Source organism: Arvicanthis niloticus, chromosome 30, assembly GCF_011762505.2.
Source record: "Arvicanthis niloticus isolate mArvNil1 chromosome 30, mArvNil1.pat.X, whole genome shotgun sequence".
NCBI classification, from domain to species: Eukaryota; Metazoa; Chordata; class Mammalia; order Rodentia; family Muridae; genus Arvicanthis; species Arvicanthis niloticus.
In genome coordinates, this window is record NC_133438.1 from 13,614,339 (window position 1) to 13,638,522 (window position 24,184).

Below are 24,184 nucleotides of genomic sequence, written 5' to 3' on the forward strand. Positions count from 1 at the left end.
CACTATTTGAACAACAGAAAGAGCCACTTTCCTTTGCCAGCCTTCGTGCATGACAATTTTATTTCCATTACACTGAAAGGTTCGAAGTTTAGCTAAGATCTGATTTCCTAAGGTTCTGCATTTTAAAAACTGTATAATGCAACTGCCTTACAATGTGGGCTATAGAGTAAACAAAAGATAAGGAGTTACAGATTCTAAAGTGTGATGAATGATGTTTTTTAAGAACAAATGTCTGACCAGATATATAAACCCTAGAAATCCTACCATGCAAGTGGTAGTCAACTAGAAAGTACTCCCTCTCAGATTTAAGCTGCTGGTTTGTATTAGTATTACCAAAGCCTTTCAAATGCTAACAACTAAGTGGTGGTAATTTTTAAACTTGCAATTTTGTGCTATATGCATGTATAAATACTTGTGTTTGTAGAATGACTTATACGTTCACACCCACACAAATCATTTATATATATTTTAGTAACATTTTGTCTTCTGAAGTCAGGCTTTCACATCTTTCTGGTCTCGTATCTCCTGAATTTATTTGCTAGAAGTGCAATGGCCTATTGAACAGAACACCCGATCCATCTCTTTAAAAATGCTTAGTTTAGTATTCCCAATATATTCCCAAGCTATTAAATAATTTTGATGCCTCAAACCAGAAGACACAAATTGTCATGCTTTGTATTTAGCCAACAGATACAGAGAACTGAACAAAGACTTATCTAGAAGAACAAACGTAACTCTGTCTAAGGTGAAAAACAAACAAAAAGTGTTCTTCTTCTGTTTCTTAAACAGTCCATATTTCAACAGGTTTATAAAATACCAAGGCATGAAAATAGCTTGTACTTTTCCCTCCATAGTGAATCTAAAATTAGTGAGTTATTTTCAGTCAATATATGTTTTCTTTTCAGAGCCATACACCAAGTTAGTAATATGATAAGGGTATGAATGTGGACACATGTAAAGGAAATGTTCTGAAAGATATGTAGACATTTGTTTGTATTCTCTGGGCAAATAATTTTAACGTTTCCATGGCGGTTAATGTTTCGAAATGTTTTACTTTCTTCTGGTAATGCCAGCCTAGCAGATTCAGGAATTCTTATCTTTCACGATTTGCTTCTTTAAAGTGAAAGCAAGCACTTTTGATACAGAGAATCCTCACTTGTTGCAGCACCGTTGAGACTCTGGTTCTGTTAAAGTCAATTAATTAATTCTGACAGCTTACTGGATGGTTTGTTCAGCCATTTAGAGCTATTGTTTTCACGGATACATCCTGCCAGTGTTATTTTTCCTGCTCTAACTAATACAGATACTTAGGAAAAATTTTAGACAAGGAAGACAATTGTTTCAAACAATTCAACCTTTGAAGCCTGTAACCTAGGCAGCCAGGCAATTCGATTAGAATTCAGTTGTTGAATAAAGCTTCTTTATTTTTTGAAATGCTATGTGTGCTCACTTTTCTGATTATAAAAATTAGAAGTTCATTATGGTTCTCTCTGCCTTGGCCACCAGGATGCTCCAGACTATGAAGGCCTATTCACAGCGGGTGGTTTTGGGCCTTCCTGCTTGGGCTTAGTCACTTCATATCTTCACTGCCTTTTCATGGTGTTTATTATTCCACTGTAAGTAGAGAGTTTATTGCTTTTAATGAGAAACTCATTCCAAGCCATCTATTCTGTACCCCCTACATGCCAGGCATCATTTTAGAAGATGGAGATATAGTTAAGAATCATTTTCATGAGAGAAATGAACATATTTCCCTGTGCCTATAAGAGGGGAGGGGAAGAGCTGCTAGTCAAACCAGCATCGAGAACAGAGAAATGTATAGACATTCCTTTACAGAAAAACCTGTCGCCATCAATTTGGCCTCCTGGAAGAGTTTAGTTAATATAGTGAGTGCTGATGTCCTCTGACTATTGCTTACTTCGGTATGGAGAACTCATTCCTTGCTGCCCAACCCTCTTTTCAAAACTCCTATAATAAAGCCAGTCTGCACCCCTGGGCCTGTGCTAAGTACTAAAAACACCAAGCCCGCAGGAAGGGAAAGCTTTTAAGTAGATGGCCCCTTTGTGGCACAAATCAGCCTAAGTAACACAATTTCTAGGAAAAGGAGTTTGGGGTTTCCCCCCTCCCTGAAGTCTTTGATATTGTAACGAGCAGTCACACCTAGAAGGGCTAGCCATAAATACCATCCACACTGTGCAGCTAACCCGGGAAGAATACTTGCAAAAAGGAAACATTGTTGAAGAGATGATTTCAAGATTAGTGGGCCTGGACTTTTTTCTCTTGCTTTCAGCTTTGCGTTGTTTTACTGGCTTGGCTATTCCTGTCACAAAGTGACCCTAGACTGGCCTGCTTGCTGCCTGCCTGAGGTTGAAAAGGGTATTGAAATTTACAAGGATCTTGCCCTTGGCCCCCACTCCCAGGGCACAACATTCTCACACTTTTTAAGATGGTGCCTGCTCACAATAGCTCTGTAGTCAGGCTAGACAGCTCAACAAGGCTGCCCACAGATTAGCACGTGCTTATCACCTGCCTGGCAATTGCAAATGCCCTTCCAGAGAGAGAGAGAGAGAGAGAGAGAGAGAGAGACAGAGAGACAGAGAGACAGAGAGACAGACAGAGAGACAGACAGAGAGACAGAGACAGAGACACACAGAGAGAGACACAGAGAGAGAGAGACTGACTTCCGAATGCTTACATTTCAGAAGGGGCTTCCCCTGGGCTTCCCAGTTTGAACTGTATGCATGTAGACTTCTCAGACTAACAAAAAGATCTTTAAATAACAGAATTGCGCTAACTCTCTCTCTCTCTCTCTCTTTCTCTCTCTCTCTCTCTCTCTCTCTATATATATATATATATATATATATGTATATATGACAGGAGATAGATGATAGATAGATAGATAGATAATCTCCTAACTCTATTTTATATATATATATATATATATATATATATATGTATATGTATATATGACAGGAGATAGATGATAGATAGATAGATAGATAATCTCCTAACTCTATTATATATATATATATATATATATATATATATATATATATATATATAGCTGACACAAGCAAATGCTCCAGTAGTTAGTGTTTTTATTTATTTATTTATTTATTTATTTATTTATTAAGAAACTGTGAGCAGCATCTCAACGCAAATAAAGAAAACACCACAGGAAAGTGAGAGAAGAAAACAGCCCAAGAACTATGCATATATCCAATTCATTCCCAGAATTCTTCAGGAGAATTTTTAGAAGAGCGTTAAAGAAATCACTTCATTAGCTTGTGTGCTAAAATTTCCAGTTTATGGGGCAAGGTAAGACTTGCTCAAGATTGCCAAACTTAATGTAAGTAGGACAACTCACAACTGCAATAAACGGGTAGATCTAGATCGTCGGGAGGAATATCAAAACTACTGCATTTACCCCGCCCCCCCCCCCAAAAAAAATCTCTGCTTTCCCCAAGTTCCTCTCCTACTCAGTGAGCTAAATCACTTAAGCACCCGGGACCAGATGACCAATTTAGGGAGGGCTGTGAGTCTACATCTCCCTTTTCCCTTTAGATTTGTTGGCCTGGTGTTTCTTTCCTCTTTCTTTCCTAATGGCATTTCGTTTCTAGGACAGTCCCTCCTCCCCGTATCTATCGGTCTAATTATCCCATTGTTCAAATCTTTCAAAAGGAAAGAAAAGCAGATTGCTCTGCGCAAGGAATGTCTTTTCTTCTACCCTGGTTCTTAGTAAGCTTTCCAGCAGCAACTCTCTGAAACCAGTGTCGCAGCAGAGCGGAGATGGGGCTTAAAGTCCCAAGGTTCTCTTTCTTATGCCACCCCAGTTCCTCCCCACTCCACCCACGCTCTTTTTTTTTTAAGTAGGCTGAAGCGCTTTCAAGAGTTTGTTCTGTTTCTACCTCTGACCTAGACGTAGGACATAGAAAAGGCGCCTAGGCAGGCGACAAGAAAAAGAGATACTTGAGAATAACCGATTTAAAAGAAAAGCACTGTAATGAGGATTAACTATTTTAAAGATTAACAACCGAGCTCTGTGGAGACTTTAAAATGCTGCCTTTTGCCTTATTCATTCTTCTTTACACACACACACACACACACACACACACACACACACGTTTGCTATACCAGGCTCTATTCTAAACGCTTTTAATATATGACCTTTGTTGATTAAAAAGCATTCAAACCAACATTAAATCCGTGCGTGCTTTCCGAACGTCTCTGACATATTCTTTTATTACAGGGCACGGCGGTTAAGCCTTCAAAGACAAAATGGAAAAACTTTAACCAGTTGCTACTTTATTTACAAGCAAACCATTTCCCGCTGCAATTTTTTGCAACCATTATAATTAAATGCACTAGTGTAGCGAGAAAAAAAAAATCTTTAGGGTTGTCCCACCCCAGCCCCACACGCCTAATGTTTTCAGGTTTTGCTTCGGGCGTTTGGAAGATGCCACTAATTCTCTCGTGTGCTCGCGTGGCAAACCTTAATTTCAAGGGGTGGAGGAGTGAAGCCGTCACTGAGCGCTGGGAATTCTCGCTGTGGCCCCCTACTCTAGCTGGGAAAGCGAGACCTGGAGAGCTCACACTCAGCTGGATAACCAGTGCTAAAACACGGGATAACCACTGGGTGCAGGCCTGGATTGCACAGGGCCAGCAGCCTCAGGCCGCCTGCTCTGTACCCGAGCAAAAGCCCTTCTTTCCCTGAGCACCCAGGCGCCCGCCCAGAGACTGAGTGCCGAGCTGGGGAGTCCGCCACCCACGGTTCTGCGGTCCAGCAGCGCTGACCCCATCCTGCCTCGCCAGGCCCCGCCCGGTCCCCGATGACCCTGTGATTTGCCTGGAGTTGAGTTTCAGAAGACAGGACAGAAAGTTTCAGATTTCTGTTCACACGGTTATAGAAGGCACCGCGGTGAGAACCGCACAAAAGAGACCAAGGCCTGTAGGGAAGGGGTTTTGTGTTTTAACGACACGCTGGCTGCAGGTCCTTGGCTTTACTCTGGCTCCTTCCCACTCTCCATCAACCCAATCTGCGTCCGAGTCCAGTCTTTTGCTGTCTCTTTTTCACTTGTCCTCTCCTGCCACCCCGGTCTAGTGTAATCAGGGAATGGAGTTTAGAAAGGGTGCCTTAGTCGGATTTCCAGAAAGATAATTATCTATGTAAGGTGGAGGGTCTTGGTGATTGATGGATGTCTGTTTTCTCAAAGGCTTTTTTCCACCAAGCACAAAGCAGGCCGAGAGCATCATGTGGAGTCTCTCTGGACCCCCACCAACCCACCCAGCGCTGCAGCGCCAGACCGTCCAGCGCACGCCCGCCCGACTCCCCGAGACTGTCTTGTTCACTTCCTGAGAGCGCGGGAAAAGTTGGCAGAGCCTGCTCAAAAGCCCCACCGTATACAGAGAGGCAGCGACTTGAAAACTGTCTGAAAACACACCTAGAGTGTATACAACCCATGCTGTCCGTGCACTAAGAATGAGCGACCCGGGCAAACTTTACAAAACAAATTCAGTGTACAAGTAAGTACGAATCTTCTCGCCCCCGGATGCTAAATCCGTGGCTGCACACACCTGAGAAATTGGAGGGATGACGGGAACATTTAATTTGGATAATCCAAGTCCGAGAACTTTGAACTCGAAAAACCGACTCAAATTTGGGTCCTAAAATCCCGCTTCCCATCAGTAGGGAAGCCTTACCATTTACTCTGACAGTCTATTCTCTTCCCTCTGGTTTCTGTGGCCAGAGACACAAAAGAAGTAGCCGAGAGGTGGCAAATCCAACAATGCACCGGGCCAACCTCCTGCGGTTGGGCACCTGGACCCGTAAATGGGCGTCCTTTATCAGTCCACCACCCAGAGGCGGCGGAGCTGGCAGGGTGGAAAAAGTAACTTTGACTTAAAGCTTTCCAAAATCCCCTGAGGGTCAATTGACCGCTCCAGTCAGCCACTCCGTAGCTTGGGTCCAGAGGAGGGACAGCCCAGAGGGGTGGGTCGCCGAGCCTAGAACCCCCCCACTCCCACCCCCGACATCACACACGCTCACTCGCACTCAGCCACGCGCTAGCGGTTATTCTTTAAACCTAGGGTAGACACTCGGCGGGAGAGACTGTGGCTTGCACAGGAGGGTCCAAACCCCGGGAGTCCGCGCCCGACACCCCCGCCCCGAGTGCTCTCGCGGCCGGCGCCCGCTCCCGCCTCTGCAAGTCACCGCCAGCGCGCCACTCCCGACTCCCAGGTGTGCGGCCCCGTTCCCACGCCTCTGCCGACGCCTTTCGGCGGCCATTGGCCAGCGTGGGTCCGCCCCCCCCGTATCAGCCAATAGAAAGCCACACCGTCCCAGGGAGGCGGGGCCTGGAGAGTAGCCAGGGAGGGCACGCGAAGAGGCGGAGGGGCCCCGCCCGCGCTGGGGGGCGTGGCCAGCCCGGCTCTTGCTGCGGCGTGGGAAAGAGTCTCCAGGAGCCGACCGCGCCGCCGAGGAAGCGGCGCCTGCAGAAGCCGGGCAGGGAGGGAGGGAGGAGGACAGCGGGGAGCGCGGTGCGTCTGGCTCGGCGTCCGTAGCTGCTCCTTCTTCTTCGCCGCAATGAAGCGCCCTTGTGAGGAGACGACCTCCGAAAGCGACCTGGACGAGACCATTGACGTGGGGAGCGAGAACAATTACTCCGGGTGAGCGCGGAAAAGCAAGATAGCGTGCGGGGAGCTATCCGGGTGGACAGCAGATCGTTGTCCCCCGGAAGTGGGTGCTCATAGAGCTAGAGTCGGGGTGGGGCGAGAGATGGGGTTCGCACTAGGCGAGGGACGCGACAGGAAGGGAGCTGGACAGGAGCGTGCAGGAGAAGGCGAGGGAGGGTCCCGGGCTGTCAGCTCCGGGCACGCGTACTGGCACGTCCGGGCGACGCCCCCGATACTGGAACTGTATTTAGGGACAGTTCCAAGAAAAGAAAAACAACTGGATTTCTGTTTTAAGAGAAAGTGGGATCGCGACTTGAGTTTTTGAGAAGTTAAAGCTAAACAGGCTGAGCTCCGCAGGTTGACAGAGGGTAATCTGGCTGACTCACCCATGAGTGACAGACGTAAGGAGGGGATGAGGCAGCGTTGCTTTAACTGCTTGTTCTTTAGTCTCCAGAAGACCAGCTTCGGATCACAGGAGACAGACCTCCCGTTTCCTGTGACAGCAAGATTACCCAGGCACTTTAGAGCCAAGGCGGGTCAAATGATAATTGCTTTTAATTGGCATGCCCAGAAGCAGCGTAATTATTTATTTGCAGCTGTCACTCAAAGAATGAAATCCTTCCCGCATATAGATAACTGGATTTATTTCACAGGCTTATTTTAAGACGTAGAAAAGACCAAAGCCTGAAAACAGCAAGACCAAAAAAAAAAAAAAAAAAAAAAAGATGCTTGAGAGGCTGTTTACCAACTCCCTCATTGTTAAAGTATTCTTTTAAAAAATGAAACCGGAGGCTGTCACGTGAAAGGGTGAAATCTGTAGAGAAGGGACGAGGAAGGAGGAGTCAGTTGGTTTCTAATTAAGACCCAGAAGTGAGATGATGAGGTGGTAACAGAACGTCTACAAACGAAAGAGAACATATAACAGGACCTGGAGAATTTAAGACCCTAAAGAACTATAGTACTTGCGAATTTCAAAGCGACAAAAAGTCCTAGGAGATTATACATTAAACGACCAACTACATAACCAAATAATCAGTTGATTGAACCTTGCAGTATAAAAATGCCTTTTAATAAACTCAGGATGGATTGTAACTTCTTCGGATGTAAGCTTAGTTTCAAGGCTGGTGGCACAGTTTCATTTTCAAAATTAAAGCATGCAAACTACAAATCGAAATTTCGACTTTCCATTCAATTATATGGTTAGGATATTCTTTTAAAGGGTCAATATGCAAAACTTAAAATCTGTTCTTTTTAGGTTACCGAATATGAGGTTTTGGGATGGTACGAGTATTTGGTTTTATTTTTAAAGTTGCATGTAGAGGCACATTTGACACATGAAGCTCATGATTATTCCGTATGCCTGGCAGAAGGGAATAGGAAGGACAATCCAGACGGATGGTTGACCTTTAAGAAATACATGAGGAGAAATCGGACACACTAATCCCTGACCTCTCACCCTAACTGGCTATCATTATTTCATTGGAGAACTCAAAAGTTCAGGTTCATTTTGCCACTTGAATTGGCAGCAAAATTACACAGTAGCATTTTGAAACTCACGTTTACTTACTCATCAAACTGCATGCCACCGTCACTGTCAGTTCTGTTTGTGGATGTCCAAGTGGTTCTTCCCCATGCATCCTGTGGTTCCAAGGGATGAAACTCAGGCCAGATGATCAAACTTCCTGGCCAGTTACCTTAACTTGCTAAGCTGTCTCAAGGCCTCATTAACATTTTAAAGACATAATTACTATCCCAAAACTAAAATAACCCCCCCCCAAATAGCATAGATATGAAAAAGATCAACAGATAGAAAAATAATATAATGCGCAATCAATCAGAATATTAATGGCTGCCATGACGTGGGCGGGAAAGGGGGATTATGACAGTGATACAGCACCTGACTAGTCTTCCTCCTCCACAGGCACAGTACAAGCTCAGTGATGAGGTCAAATTCACCGACAACCACCTCTCAGATTATGGCAAGAAAGAAAAGGAGAGGGGTAGGTGACCCCTCATTGTCTTGTGTAATTAAGCATGTGTATCACTGCTGCCATTCTCTTAACTTGGATAATTTTTCTGTGTATGTACCCTTAGATTTTTGTCTTGCTTTCTTTGGGCTAGATCATAGAAAAAAGGCGTCGAGATCGAATAAATAACAGTTTGTCTGAATTGAGAAGACTAGTGCCAACAGCTTTTGAAAAACAAGTAAGTTATCGCCCCACCCCACCCCACCCCACCCCCCCAAAAAAAAACAGCTCAAAGCATCTGACTTTCTGGGAATGTGGATTCTTCTTGAAGCTCATTAAAATAATGGTGTGTGCTCTGTGCACCCTGATCTGGCATAGAACAGCTATTTCAATAAAATGCTTTGTTGTGGCAGAACTATTAAAAACATAATCCATCATGAAGTTGAAAACATTTCCATTCTTCAGCTTATTTTCCCCTTAAGGGGAACAGTGTTCCTGCTTTCTCTGTTCTTTCCATGAAGCCAGAAGGGATTTTGCTTAAAATTGTGCTGTATGTATGTATGTATAGTATTCTTGAAAAAAAAAAGTTTTATATGTGAAATATCATTTTTCCCTCAAACTTTGAAAGTACTATTTAAAAAAAAAAATCAAAGTTAAGGAAGTAAGATTTCTATTTTGGTTTCCTAAATTATACTGATACAATTTATTTAGCAAGCTACTTTCATTTTTAATTCTTGGGTTAATAGAACAGTGTTTGATTTGAAATATAATTTGGAAGTTTAGTAAAAAAAAAAAAACAAATTAGTCATAAATATTGCTTTTCAAAGTTCAGGTATTCTTTTACATAAAAAAAAAAAAAAACTAAAAAACGATTACCATTTGGGAAAGTAGAAAACGAGCATGCTTTCCTTTGTAGCTTTGAATTTTGTCTCTTGTTCTGCCTCTGTGGCTGATCTAAGAGCGTATCTCCAAGTGTGTAGCCATTCCTGTGCTGAAACTGTTTTCAGTTGTGTTCCAAATTGGGTGCAAACATCAGTTGGTTGTTTATGCCGTTTTTGTTGGTTTGTTTACTTCGTGATTCTGCAAACTCTGTAAAGCAAGCTCCACAGAGAACCTTTGGAGGCCATCCAGGGCCGCTGTTGGCCACATTCACAGCAGCTACTCAGACATCCTCATGGACATGGTGAACCAGGAGACGTACAGGACATGCTATGCTACTGTTGTCTCATGTATTTAAGATGGAGAAAAACTAGACATAAGCTCTGCAATTCATATGCCAAGGCTGTCTTTGATAACTTGCGTGTACTATAAATTACACTTCGGATTAGTTTGTTGCAAATGAAATGGCAATAACCTATGCTTGTTTGTTTGTTTGTTTGTTTGTTTTAGTTTTTGAGTACTGAAATATCTACATTGTGACACTGAGAAGCAGTCACTCTGTCAACTTTTTCCTTAATCTTGGTTTGTTAGACTCTTTCCTTAAATATTGACTTAAGCCTTAAGAGCAAGCCTCAGTCATTTGGCAGCTAGTTACTGTAAACACAAGCTTTCCCATTTGCAGAGTCTGGCTGCCAACCCCAGTGAGCTGGCCCTGCCACATTAGAGGAGACTAGTCTATAGAGACACTGAAGAACTGACATGCCTGCTATTTACTGTTTGCTGATGATTTTAAAAAAAAAAAAAACAGTATAGAAAAAAAAACCATATTGGTTTAATTATTCAACTTCTCTAAGAAGTTAGTTAGAAGTCAGCAAGCCCCAAGTCACTATAAGTGGGGCATTTCTTTCAGCGGGTTTCCAATAGTTACTTTATTTTAAAGGGGGAACAATGAAAATGTATTTGCAGGACTATGGTTTTTGTAGGGTTTTGTAAGTTTTTTTTTTCTTCCAATAATTTACTTTTTTTTATTCACTTTACATCCGGATCACAGCCCCCTCCCTCCTCCCTTCTCAGTCCCACCTTAAAGTCTCCCATTGTCCCCTCCCCTTCTCCTCAGTAAAAGAGAGCCCCATCCCTGGGCATCTAATCCTGCAGGACTAATCAGTCCCTCACCAACTGAGGCCCAACCAGGCAGTCCAGGTAGGGGAAGGGGATCCATTGGCAGGGAACAGAGACCAAGACAGCTCCCCCACCCCCACCCCCACCCCACCCCCACTTGTTAGGGAACCCACATGAGACCAAGCTGCACATTTGCCACAGGAATATTTTAAGAATAGTTGTTGAATGATTGGTAAATCCTTAGGCACAGAAGGTGCTCCTTAAGTAAACTCCTTAAGTAAACTGCAAATTAGGCCTTTGTGTTTGTGATCCTAGGATTCACAGTGACACCTGCTGGTGACCTTGAACGTCCCTTCCTAGTTTGTTTCCTATCCTGGTTCTCTTCAAGACTTACCGGGATTTTTCTACATTTGCGCGTTCTACTTTTGATGCTTTGTTAAAGTACTGTATCCGTATCCTCGAGGATTAACATTCAACTGTTTAACTGCTGTAGACTTCAATAGTAATGACAGGAGATGGTCCTTAAGAAAATATGTCACTAATGAAGGCCAAGTTCAAAGTTCAAGAGCTTTGCAGTTGGCATGGTGTTTGTAGGATGATTTTAGGAACATGATTGATCTTACTATTTAATGAATCATTTCTTTGATGCCCTGTTCTAGTCTTTTGAAGTTGCAAGTTAATGCCATCAGCTATGGAGTAGTAATTGCTGGGGAGAAATATATATATAGTTTAGAATGAATACAGAGTCTGCCCAGATGACTCAAAGGTTAAGAGAATGAACTGCTCTTCTAAAGGACACAAATTTGGGCTAAGCACTCACACTGGGTGGCTCACAAGCACTTTTAAGTCCAGCTCCAGTAGGTTCTGGTGCCTCTGACCTGCATAGGTATCTGCCTGTATACACAGAGAGAGAGAGAGAGAGAAAGAGAGAGAGAGAGAGAGAGAGAGAGAGAGAGAGAGAGAACCAGACAGACTCACACACAGACTCTCACACATATACACATAGACACACGTACATATGCATATATACAATTAAAATTTTTCAAGTTTTTCCTGTGATGAAATTAAACATAGAATTTTATAATGAGGCAAGATTGGAACTCTAGTACTAAATTCAGTATGTAATATTCCAAGATAGTTTCTGTAGGACTCATGAGACTTTATTATTTGATTCTGAAGGGATCTGCCAAATTGGAGAAGGCTGAAATATTGCAAATGACAGTGGATCATTTGAAGATGCTTCAGGCAACAGGGGGTAAAGGTAAGGTCTGGTACTGTTCTTCACCCCCTTCCTACCGTTCTCTTTTCTTCCTTTCCCTCTAATATCCTAAGGAAGTCACAGTTGAGCAGCCCTCTAACAAGCTGAGATCGGCAGCCCCAGATTAAAGCTGTGGAAATCACTGCTAAATGGCAGGATTGAACTCGTGGGAAAGAACTGCTGGAACAAAAGAAGCACTTGACCCCGGGGCTTGTGTTTGCTTCCCTAATACTGTGGGAGTAAAACTTCCTTCACAGAAGCCTGCTCGGACGTTTGTTTGGGATTTGAGAAGTTCATGCTGGAATCTGTACAGAAAAACAAAGCAAACACACAAACATCGAAATATGAACAAGGCTGGGGGGTGCACCGCTCTCCTCTCTCCCTTTCATCCAACCCAGGCTGGGACCTGGATAATTTAGCCATTTAAAGGAAATGACTCTAGAATGATTTTTTTTTTTTTTAATCATTGGTTCCCAGACCATTTTGGCCTGTCTTGACTTCATACCAACCACAACATTCGAAATACAGGTACGAAATGTCTACTAGAAACATCAACAGAGCAGGCTCTCCCTGGGAAGAACTCACAGGAGGAGATATCCACATGCCGTGGTAGAATATCGTCTGTACTGGACAGGAGTAAATCATAGAAGAATTGTCAGGTCGGAGTAGGACCCCCACGCTAAAAGAACAAACACAAAAGGGATGAAATCATGAGAGTCATGGTACCCATTCAGACACATTGTCTGGCTTCCACTCCGGTCTGACCTCAGGTCGCCCTCTTAGCTTTATGGTTCTTCAAGGGTGCCTTTGATATCCATCTCAGCCAGGTTTGTTCACAACTGAACAATGAAAGCTTCAAGGTGTAAGTGCTTGAGACTGAAGGCTCAAGGCCTCCAAGGTGAAACATAGGTTTCCTCTACACAGTCTATGGTCCTCGATCTGAGCAAGGCAGGGCAGGGCATGGAATTCAAGGCAAATCACTTTTCCTAATCTGAAATAGGTAATATATTACTAATCTGAATATATGAAATAGGTAATATATTTTACTAATCTGAAATAGGTAATAGAGCATCAGCCTTGACCCAAACCATGCCATACTCGTGGCAGGAGGAGAGACTGCTGTACATGACGTCTCTAATCCACCTTAGGCCGCAATGTCCTATAGAAACTCTCTTGAACCAAGGCTAGTCAGTATAGGATGCAAATATTCTTGTAACGTAAAGCCAATGGTTAGATGTTAGAAGTCAGTTATCCCACCCAGCTTGGCTGCAACCTTTGACCTGAGTTGGAAGTAACCTGCTGCTCTTCGAGGGTTAAGCTAACAGCATGTGCTCCACAGGTCCTAAGTAGTGTGACTGTCTCTAACCTGCCACCTTGGGATTCCAGGAGAGCAATAAAGTTAGGTGTGGTCAAGGAAGGCTATGGATTACTCTACTTCTCTCGATAGCCATGCGGTAAACAATTGCTGCCAAGGGCTCAAATATTTGGCATGTGTTGTACTTCTAAAGAGTAAGGTTGTCCTCTCACCTTATAGCGAGTTTTGTATTACTTTTTATTCGTGACTGCTTGAGCCGTCCTAAATTCACCCCAGATTATTTCCAACCATATGGCATATAAGTAGCCTGACTGCTGGCTAGGTCCCTAGAGAGGCCATCCCAGGAAGAATGTGTAGGCCTTGAACAAGAGGAGCCACCAGGGTTTGCTCACATGCCCAGAATCCCAGTTGCCTCTGGTACAGAGGGAGGACATGGGCTCGAAGGTACTTGCATGACAGTGACTTCGGGTTCTCCAGGTCATTAGCTCTGTCACTGGGGCTAAGTCAACTCAGCCTTTCTGGGCCACAGTTGTACCCTTTGTAGTATAAGACATTGACGAAAGACTCCTCACGGGTGGCTATAAATTAATTTGCTTGAAACCTAGAAACCTGCACTGGTACAAGGGAAGTGGTTATGGACATGTGTTATTGTTGGCTCAAGACCCACTTATATGAGACAGCTGCTCGTCATTTCCCTCTGCTTCCAACAATAGAACCGGAATTACATAATTCCTATTCCTTAAGATGCAACAAGACCCAGCCATATAGCAAGCAAACTTCAAATGTCACTTACTTTACAAGCACCAACGAAATTCAAATAAGTTAATAGATTCCTTTCAGTCTGTCATAAGATTATAATAGTTTCTAGGGAAAAACCCAAATTCTTAATTTTTTTTTCAGTGTCTCTGGACTGTGATCAATCCCTCCTCCTTTTGAGGAAGTCAGAAGCTCAAGTGTGAAGGCATGAACTTAAAGACTGTCGTGTGGGGTCCTTCCATGGAGGCGTCCTCATGAGAGACAGCCCTTTCTCTTAATCCCAGGGACTTTCTTACTGACTGCTCTGGAGTCTAGGGATAAAAACCAGTTTTACTGCTGATACTCAGCCCTTCACGATAGTCTCTTGTTCAGCTTAGTGCTATTTCCGCTGTCCTGGTGTTTATATTTGCCCCAAACACCCTTTTCTCATTTGCAGATTACTCAGTAAACATAACAACAGTTTCTCATAATGCTTCAAGTATGAAATAGTCTAAAGGAAATAGACAAATTTTGCTTTGTCAAAGCACAAAGTGATACATTGTAAATGCTTTCGATGAAAAAAAAAAAAAAAAAAAACCTATTTTGGATTACAGAGGTACTCAGAGGCAGAGTGTACACTTAGCTGTGCAGGTCCTGGGTCCCAACTCCCTGAGACTTTCTCTATTTCAAATATATACATACATACATACATATATATATATATATATATATATATATATATATATATATATATATTGTTGAGGAAAGTCATTATCCCACAATGTTGGGGCCTAAACTACCCCACATTGGGCGGCCTAAAATGTCGTGGCCCAAGCTGCCGCTCCAGTCCTCGGATCGGGGTTCAGCAAGAGAGAGAGAGTGAGGACAAATGTGAAGAATGGAGACCAGACAGAGTGTAATTCAATCCCGTTTATTCTTCAGTCTTGCTTCTTCTCTCCAAGTCCCTAGTTCCAAGTCCCTAGTGCCTCCAAGTTCCAAGTGCTAAGTGCCTAATGCCTACTACCTAGTTCTTCCGAGTTCTCTCCCAAGTGCCTGCTACCTAATGCCTAACTCCTACTCCAAGTTGTACTCCAAGTTGTACTCTCTGAAGTGTCTGATTCTCTCTTCTGTGTCTCCCTAATGTCTGATGTGTCTGATTCTGTCTGTTCTGTCTCTGCCTTTTATATGTCTCACTTCTAAGCCATGCCTCTAAATTACACCTTTAATCATGCCCTTAGGTCTTGTCTCTAACTCTGATCTCTACACTTCTAAATCACACTCTTAAGTCACGCACCTTTAATCTCACGCACCTTTAATCTCAAGGCATCTAAACCAAGATTATCGGAGTGTGCTCAGCTGTTGTAGGCTATTGTAATCCAAGTCTCATGTCAGGGTATATGGCTCAAGATGGCTGCAAAGCTGATAGCCGCTTTCTGCTAAAAGTCGGCCCCCAACACCACAATACTAAAGCTAAGACATCTCTTCTCCCACTCCAGGACTTTTTCAGAATGACTTTTTTCAGAAAGAGTCATCCCATCTCTAGAGAGCACAAGAGTGGGACCTAAGTGGGTGGCTGTTCTCAAAGCCATATCATTTTCCGTTCTTTTGCCCCTCCCCTCTGACTCTCTCCTCAATCTTATTAGGCTACTTTGACGCCCATGCTCTTGCCACGGACTTCATGAGCATTGGATTCCGGGAGTGCTTGACAGAAGTGGCTAGGTACCTGAGCTCCGTGGAAGGCCTTGACCCATCGGACCCATTGCGTGTGCGCCTTGTCTCTCATCTCAGCACCTGTGCCTCTCAGCGGGAGGCGGCAGTGATGACATCCTCCATGGCCCACCACCATCACCCCCTGCACCCTCACCACTGGGCAGCGGCTTTCCACCATCTCCCCACAGCCCTGATCCAACCAAATGGACTCCACACATCGGAGTCAACCCCATGTCGCCTGTCCACAGCTTCAGAAGTGCCTCCTGCTCATGGCTCTGCCGTCCTCACAGCAACGTTTGCCCATGCAGATTCTGCTCTTCGGATGCCATCAACGGGCACCGTTGCACCCTGCGTGCCACCTCTCTCCACCTCCCTCCTGTCTCTTTCGGCCACTGTGCATGCCGCAGCTGCAGCGGCCACCGCAGCTGCACACAGCTTCCCTCTGTCCTTCGCTGGGGCCTTTCCCATGCTCCCGTCCAATGCAGCGGCAGCAGCCGCGGTTGCTGCTGCCACAGCAATCAGTCCACCCTTGTCAGTGTCGGCAGCCTCCAGTCCTCAGCAGACAAGCAGTGGAACAAACAGTAAACCTTACCGACCCTGGGGGACAGAAGTTGGAGCCTTTTAAGTTATTCTTGAATCTCTTTGCAATGGTAACTGATGTCCACCATTTCAGAATCAGCTTCAAACCTCTGCACCCTAAAGGTAATCATACAGATATGTACAGATCCACACAGCATCAATAAAGTGATTTGAGAAGCAAACTTCGCACAAATGGAAATGTAGTATTTTTTTTTCCTTTATTTAAGGCAGCTTGGCAGTTAACATCAGCAACTTGAGAGCAGCACACCTATCTCCATTTAAACTTTTGTGGAAAATACACCGATGTCGCCCTCCAGTGGTGCATTAATACTCCTGACTTGGAAAAGAAAAACTCTGTAACTGAGTTCTCCTGATGCTAGAAGGGAGAAGAAGAAGAAGAAGAAAAAAAAAATCACCGTGTTTTCTAAGTGCCTGAATTAAAGAATGTAATGTAGCACACGATCAGAAGGGTCTGGCTGTTGGATAGAGAAAGGGAGGGCGCAGACAATGTGTTGGGCTGCAGATACAGTGTTCTTTGGAAACCAGCAGGTTTTACTGATCAGAAAGGTGAATGAAAATGAAGTCGAAAGACCTAGTTTCATCTTTGTTTTCTTTATACAGACTTGCCACGCAGTGACATTGAACAATGCACTGAAATAAGTAATTCTACCAGAACCCTCCCACCCCCCAACACACACACACACCTTAACAAGCATTTCTTCTCTGAATTCAAGCTTCCAGACCTCTGGTGAGCCCTGGCTTAAAACACAGTGCTTCTTTATGTAAGCTTACAGGTATACAGTGCACTAGAAGCAGTTACCTACTGTGTGCCCACCAGAGGCTCATTCACACCAACTCGAAAACTCTTCAGTTTGCAAGAGTTTGGATTAATTTATTTCACTCGGACTATTTTTATATATTTAACTTCTTTGGTTTTCTCCTGACAATGTGTAATGTCCGTTCTTGTCTGTTTGGAGGTGGGGGTGTTGTATTTCTAGAGGTAACGAGATAAGGAGAGAAGATACAGAAGGGAAACGCTACATGATGCAAATGCCTTGGTCAAGTTAAAAATTGCATTTGGTCCCAAATCACAACGAATGTATGAAATGAGGTGTACATAAATTATTTTTGTCCGTGCCTAGATTCGTGCTACATAATGGTGTTTTGGTTTTGATTTTTTTTTTATGTTGTTTAATGACAAAATAATCTCTTAATACGTTGAAGTTGAGCACATGAGATTTTATATTTGAAAGATAAAGACACAGCATGTATTCTTATGCACTTCGTTTCTCTGCTGTGTGGAGAAAGCAATAAGCAAGAGAATATTAAACATTATGCAAAGTTATACTCATAAATATGTTTTTAAAATTACTGTACCTAGTCTTCTCTGTATTACTTTGTAACTTTTTTCTATGCAAAAGTCTATGTGTCACTAATTAAATGATGTCCTTTGTGACTATCTCATGTGGATAAGTTGCTTTTCAGAATGGCAAGCTGACACGGCCTTTCATGTGAGGTCTTATTTTACTAACTCTTTCAGCCATAGCTTTGTGCCGTGGGTCTCAAAATCATTTAACTTAGGAATTCACACCTTACTTTAAAATAAACTTTATGGAGCTTATGGATTAAAAAAAAAAAAAAAAAAAACAGGTAAGAATTGCAAAGGCAAAGGGGATCATTTTCCTCTACTTTGTGTTGCTTCTTCCTTGTTTGTTTGTTTATCTACTTGTTTATTTTAGCCAGGGTTTCGCTTCATAGCCCACGCTGGCCTAGAATTTGCTGCATTCTCAACAAGCGGCATCAGAATCATAATTTTCGCTCTTGGAAAGGTATAAAAAGGCTTCCAAATCAGAGAATGTGGAACACAGAGAATGCGCTGGAATGTGTCATATTATGTAGCTCAAAAACTAAACATAGTTGTGGGACATTGATAGATACATGATAGGCATGGACATGCATCCTGAGGGTGATGTACAAAACAAAAAGGATGTACGTCTTTTAAAAATTGTTTCAGGGAAAAGGAAAGAACTTTTAGGAGTTGATTTGTTCGTGGGTTTTATGTAACCGTCCCCCACGTTAACTCAAAGACGTTTTAGTCGGACTGAAGGAAGAAAGGAGAGATTGGAGTTTTCTCCAAACTTCAAAGCTGTGCGTGTGCACAGCTAAAACATAGCTTTGCATTTCTCATCAGCGAGTATGTGTGCATCACTGAGCTGTACTCCGCAGGTCTGGAGTGCTGTATAGGAACTGATACCCTAGCTATTATAGTAACTTTCAAAGGAAGAGGCGTGATGACATGCTGAGAATAAAGAAAATGTTTCTGGCAGCAGTGAAGGAGCGGTATCGTTCTTTCTGAGATCATTGACAAAGATGCCCTTTCCTATTTTATATGAAGAGCTAGGGAGAATTTTAAAGTAATAGCGAAATATTAAAAGCCCAAGTCTTACCTAGAATGGTGCCCACTATTTCACATGTACATGGGGATTATAACCTGAAGGAAGCCTTTGTTCATGTCTTTCCTTTTTTATTGGCTATTTTATTTACATTTCAGATGTCATCTCCTTTCCCCATTTCCCCTCCCTAGAAAACCCCTATCCCATTCCCTGTCCTCCTTTTTGCTTTTATACCATTTGAATTACGTGCAGGTAATTCAATTTGAATTAGTATTCAGGTCAGTTCTAGGTTGAGGAACTAGCAATACAATAGATGCAAATAGTCAAGGAACAAACAAGAATATAAACACAAATAGTCAAAGAACAAGCAAGGTAATAGACAAAATTCCGTGAACACTCCCATGAACACTGTTTCTAAGGGCTTCTCAGGATGTTCGTGTCTTTCTTATCTATGTGACTTATTCAGAGTGCCTATCACAAGTTACCTCAATTCAAGAGTAATTATCGGAAAGGCATCATCCCAAAGGATTATGATTTCATAATTCCATGTTCCCATAGGTCTAAGTATCAGTTGCTGTTGATTTAAGATCGTTTTTAAAGAGAATATGGACTTCTAAATATAAACTTTACAGATTGATTATAAAATACCTTTTAAGTATAAAAAGGAAAACGTGCATCTTGAGTTTGAGCCAATATACTATTACAATTACTATGATGAATACAATTTTGGAATTAACAGCTGATGATGCAAAGAGCAGACTATGTTAGCTTTCCTTTAAATGACTTCATAAGCATGGTGATCAAAAGATACAAGGGGTGTTTTGTTTCCATGTTTTAGCTGCCCAGTGACACTATGCTGTTTCACTTCTGGAAAAGTGGTGCGTGTTAGACTTGCTTTTGTGATTCTCCCGAGGTCTAAGCAATGCCTGAGATTGTGAATGTTCCAAGTGCTTCAGCAAAACATCACAGCAAACATGCCGTTCAAACCGTCACTATAGTTCATGATCCTGGAAAGGATCCATCTTTGAAAGTCAATAGAAGATATTGAAAAGCGCCTGGACGATCTGCTGTAAGGGCAGAGATCATGTGGGAAATGGCTGTCTAGGTACAGTGCTTTCACCCATGCCCTCAAAGGAAAGGAAAAAAATGAGTTGGTTAGGGAACCAGTTTGTTGGCTATGTCACTATTAGAACTAGGACCGCCTTAAGATGGAGGACAAGAAACAAACTCAACTAATGTCCTAATAAAGAATAAGTCATGTTCTAGAAACTTGTTCCTCATTCAAGCCCACACCTGTACTATAGAAGTCACAATACTGTATGGACATCTTGGAAACTAGAAATTGATGCTAACTGTCTGGTATCATACCTGGCAGCTTGCCAATGACTCCATGGGACTCTGTTTACTTTTTCAGCCCATACTTTTGTTCTCTAAGCTATGGCTTTGGTTTTGTTTTATTTTTGAACTCAGAGTCATCTAGAACACCGCCATGATATCACTTTACCAGGGATGACTGAATATAAAAATGAGTCTGCATGTAGGTTTAGCATGAAACTACCAGCTCTCCTTAGCAAGTGAGAGGCTAGAAAAAGATGTAACTCACATTTAGTCCATAATACCATATTAAAAAGAAATTATTTTGACAGGTGTCTAGTTTGACCTTTTGGGCAACTGAGTTTACCTTCTGTGCAGGATATAAAAGAGTATTTTACAGTCTTTGTAATGTGACTGACAATGGACAGGCAGAATGGTGAAGAATTAAGAGAAGATGTTGAGCAAATTTATTTTAAAAAATGAGGGGTGTGTGTGTGTTTTGATGGGAGTACTAATCTATTCAGAATATTCATTCTAGGTTTATTTTCTCATAAAGCAAGGCCTTCATTTGGCCTGTGCTGATCTGCATCCATTGTAAAGTCTCATTACTAGAAAGTCTCATTAAACTGGCCTGACTTCTTTAGCCTAGGGTGGGGGATGGTTTTTGTAGTGGTTGCAGTTCAGATGTATACATGATGTTTCCAAAATCCTTATTCCCAGAGACATCTTTGTTTCTAAGTTCTCAGCCTTCCATGTTGGGTTTACTTGAACACTGCTGCCATTTCTTTGAGTCTGTGGTAATGGTAGAAACTGTAAGTGCCTTCATCTGAGTGCATTACACAGTTTACGGGAAGAAAAAGGGTGAATACCTTTACTGGGGTGACTCTGCATGTTCTTATGTAGGCTTTGAATTGTAACCATTTTGTGTTTTCGTTAGCGTGAAAATGAAATGGCGTTTCATGAGATGGAAAAAAAAATTTAAGTAATAATGACTCTCAGTCACAATGTTTCCCTTGTATACGAGTGGTGATAAATTTAGATTGCTCATAGACTCCTGAAGCAATGGGGTGTCCCCATTTAACCTCTTCTTCCTGATGACACACTATTGAACTGATTACTATTTACTGTATTGCAGAATCGCTTCCTAGATCTTTCAGCACATCTTTAAACCTTTGTCTCCTGTTAGAAAACACCTTAGCCCCTTTTTAAAAACCAAAACAGGACGATGAAGGAGATTGTGTTGCCATTGTGTAGACTTCGTGCTGAGCCAGGATGCTGGCAAGCAGACTCATCCTGACCAGTCTTTCCCAGACAGGTGCTATAAACAGGCTTTTGCTGGATGGGAGGGTAATCTGGCAAGATGATAGAAATATGTTTTCAGTCTAAAGGGCAAAACACAGGTTGTATTTTACCCTCATCGTGACACTTTGGTCAAGCCACAAGCTGCTCCCAGTGACAATGGAGCTAGTCAATTTTTATCTCACAAACCACGATTATTATATTTCTGTTATTTTTACATCTTTCTACTGACAGAATTATAGGCATAGAGCAGTATAAATGTCTAAGCATGGTAATGAATCAAAACTGAAATGCAGTTTATTGACTATCAGACGGTATGACTGCGTTCAAAGGCAAATATTACCTATGGTATATACCCACCTTTTGCTGCTATCATCGAGAGGCTTGAAGTCGACTGTGCTCATCAAAAGAGGACTATGAAGTCACTACTACTATTGTTGAACCAACATGTACATAAGTCCTACATAGTGTGCCAAGAAACAGACTTGAAACACCAAGTGTTCCCGGAGGGAGATTCTTGTGAGAACAGATCTAGGCATCAAAACCATTACGTGGTTCACATAGATCAGATCTCACCTCACCGCTTCACCATCGATGTGAATCTCAGACTCTAAGGATAACCAAGAAGGAAAGCCATAGACATGGCTCAATATGAAGTATGGGGCCACTTCCCAGAACAGCATAATCCTGTAGAAGGCCCTTGTCCAAGTGCATAGAACGTACGGAAAAAAAAAAAAAAAAAAAAAAAAAAAAAAAAAAAAAACAAAGTTCCCAAATTGTCCTCAAGGTAAGATGAAAGTGGTGAAAATTCGATGTCTAATTGCTCCTTTAAGACAGATAGCGCTGGAGGAAAGGTCCTTGGTGTGTCCTCTGCTGCCACAGGAAGGACACCATAACAAGTCAGCCGAGTGCTCAGGGAAGGCACACCTTCACACCCTCATCTGGGAAAACTCATGTTTATAATTAATAGACTTTAGTCAAGTCTATTAATCACTTTTAACATATGAGAATGTAGTAAAATTCTTGGTACTTATTCAACAGACCACTAGAAGTCCATATTTATAATTGTAGTGAAATTATCCCTGTCTCCTTCAATACATACATATATATATATATATATATATATATATATATATATGTATATATGTGTGTATATCTATCTATCTATCTGTCTATCTATCTATCTATCTATCTATCTATCTATCTATCTATCTTTAAAGTTTCAACTCTTAGAGGCTGGGGAAATGACTCAGTAAAATGTCTGCCATGCAAGCATGAGGATCCGAGTTCAGATCCTCACATCATTAGCACACACATCAGGAAATAAAAACAAACAAACTAAAACAGGTGGAACTGCAGAGATGGATCAGCTGGGGAAAGCACTGGAAAAAGACTCTGGAAGCGTCATCCAGAGGCTCCAGTTCAATTCCTAGCATGCACATAGTGGCTTTCAAGTGACTCTAGTTCCAGTTTGAGGGGATCTGATGGCCTCCCCTGCCCTTCACAGCCACTAGACACCCATGGCACACAGACACATAAGCAAAACAACCATAACCATGAAAGAAAAGGAAATCTCTTAGGTGTGCACATCTCGGAGCCCAGCACCGGGGCCTCAGAACCAGAGGATTCTACTTGGCCCCTGGCCAACTGCTAGCATCAGTGAATTCCAATCAGTGAATTCTCATCAGTGAGACCCTGTCTCAAAAAACAATGTGGGAATGACTAAACTATAGGACTTGGAACAGATTTTGAGTCTGTGTCAATTTTCTTAAAATCTCTCTCACAAGGAATTTCTGAAGACTAAATAATAGCATTAAGACCTTACTCATAGGAGACTATCAATAACAAAAGTGCAGCTTCTGCCCATGTATGTAAAGACCCAGAAGCAGTTCATGTGCACATCTGCATTCAATGTATTCCAAGGCGTTCTGCAGTAACCATTCCGTTTACATTAAATTACTAACATGTACATATTGCTTTCTATGAGTAAATTCATAGATCACAGACCTTGGAGAACATAAACAAGGCCAATGTTTCAACTTATACATGAGAACAACTGAGAGCCCAAGTAAGATAAATATCTGTGCAGTTGCACCCACTGGCCCAGCTTCTAAGATGTGGTTCTTCTGGAGACAATGTGAACAGAAAGAGAACATTTTTGTTCATATCTTTTATATTTCAGTGGATTTTGTTTTGCAGTGGCTGAGGTAACTAGTTCCATTTGTTTGTTAAGATAGCATATCTTGTGTGTCCTATCTGTAAGAACAATGGTTTTTGGTCTGATTGAAAATAAACACTTGCCGGGCGGTGGTGGTGCACGCCTTTAATCCCAGCACTTGGGAGGCAGAGGCCAGCCTGGTCTACAGAGTGAGTGCCAGGACTATACAGAGAAACCCTGTCTCAAAAAAAAAAAAGAAAGAAAGAAAGAAAGAAAGAAAGAAAGAAAGAAAGAAAGAAAAAGATAAACACTCTGGGGAAGTCCTGGATCTTTAAAAGAAAATCTTAACTCTGGCTAATATTACTGGGTTTGAGATTATATTACTGTTTGCAGATGATGCCCTACAATGCCACCAAGTTCTTAATACCCAGGTCAATGTTGTTGTGCTCTGCCATGTAGCCCTTGAGGCACAATTAGTGGCTCATTCCTTTACTGTGTCAGTATAGCTTCTACACAATTCAGTAGCAGCATCTTCTTGGGCTCTTGTTCGGAAGACAAATCCTTAAGGTCAGATTGCAAAGCTGTGAGGCTCCATCATGAGTTGGTCTACACGGCTGTCAGCTAGCTCCCTCTCTCATTTGCCAGCCAGCCTTCCTGGTTTTCTCTGTGCCTTCTTGCAAGGCCTGGCCTGTGTCTCTTTCCATCAGAATTTTTTTCTCTTCCCTTTAGGTAACTCATCTTCATGTTTCTGATCAAATGCATCATTCTGTTGGTATTATACCCCCA

General features: G+C 42.4%; 1 protein-coding gene across 1 annotated transcript; it reads left to right on the forward strand.

The window, feature by feature from the left end:
• The first annotated feature begins 6,446 nt into the window (after positions 1-6,446).
• On the forward strand, positions 6,447-17,693 carry Hey2 (hes related family bHLH transcription factor with YRPW motif 2). Its single transcript, XM_076927923.1, has 5 exons — positions 6,447-6,666; positions 8,594-8,672; positions 8,794-8,877; positions 11,817-11,898; positions 15,589-17,693. The coding sequence occupies exons 1-5, from the start codon at positions 6,584-6,586 to the stop codon at positions 16,278-16,280; spliced, it is 1,020 nt and encodes a 339-aa protein (XP_076784038.1). The 5' UTR covers positions 6,447-6,583; the 3' UTR covers positions 16,281-17,693.
• Positions 17,694-24,184: the final 6,491 nt, after the last annotated feature.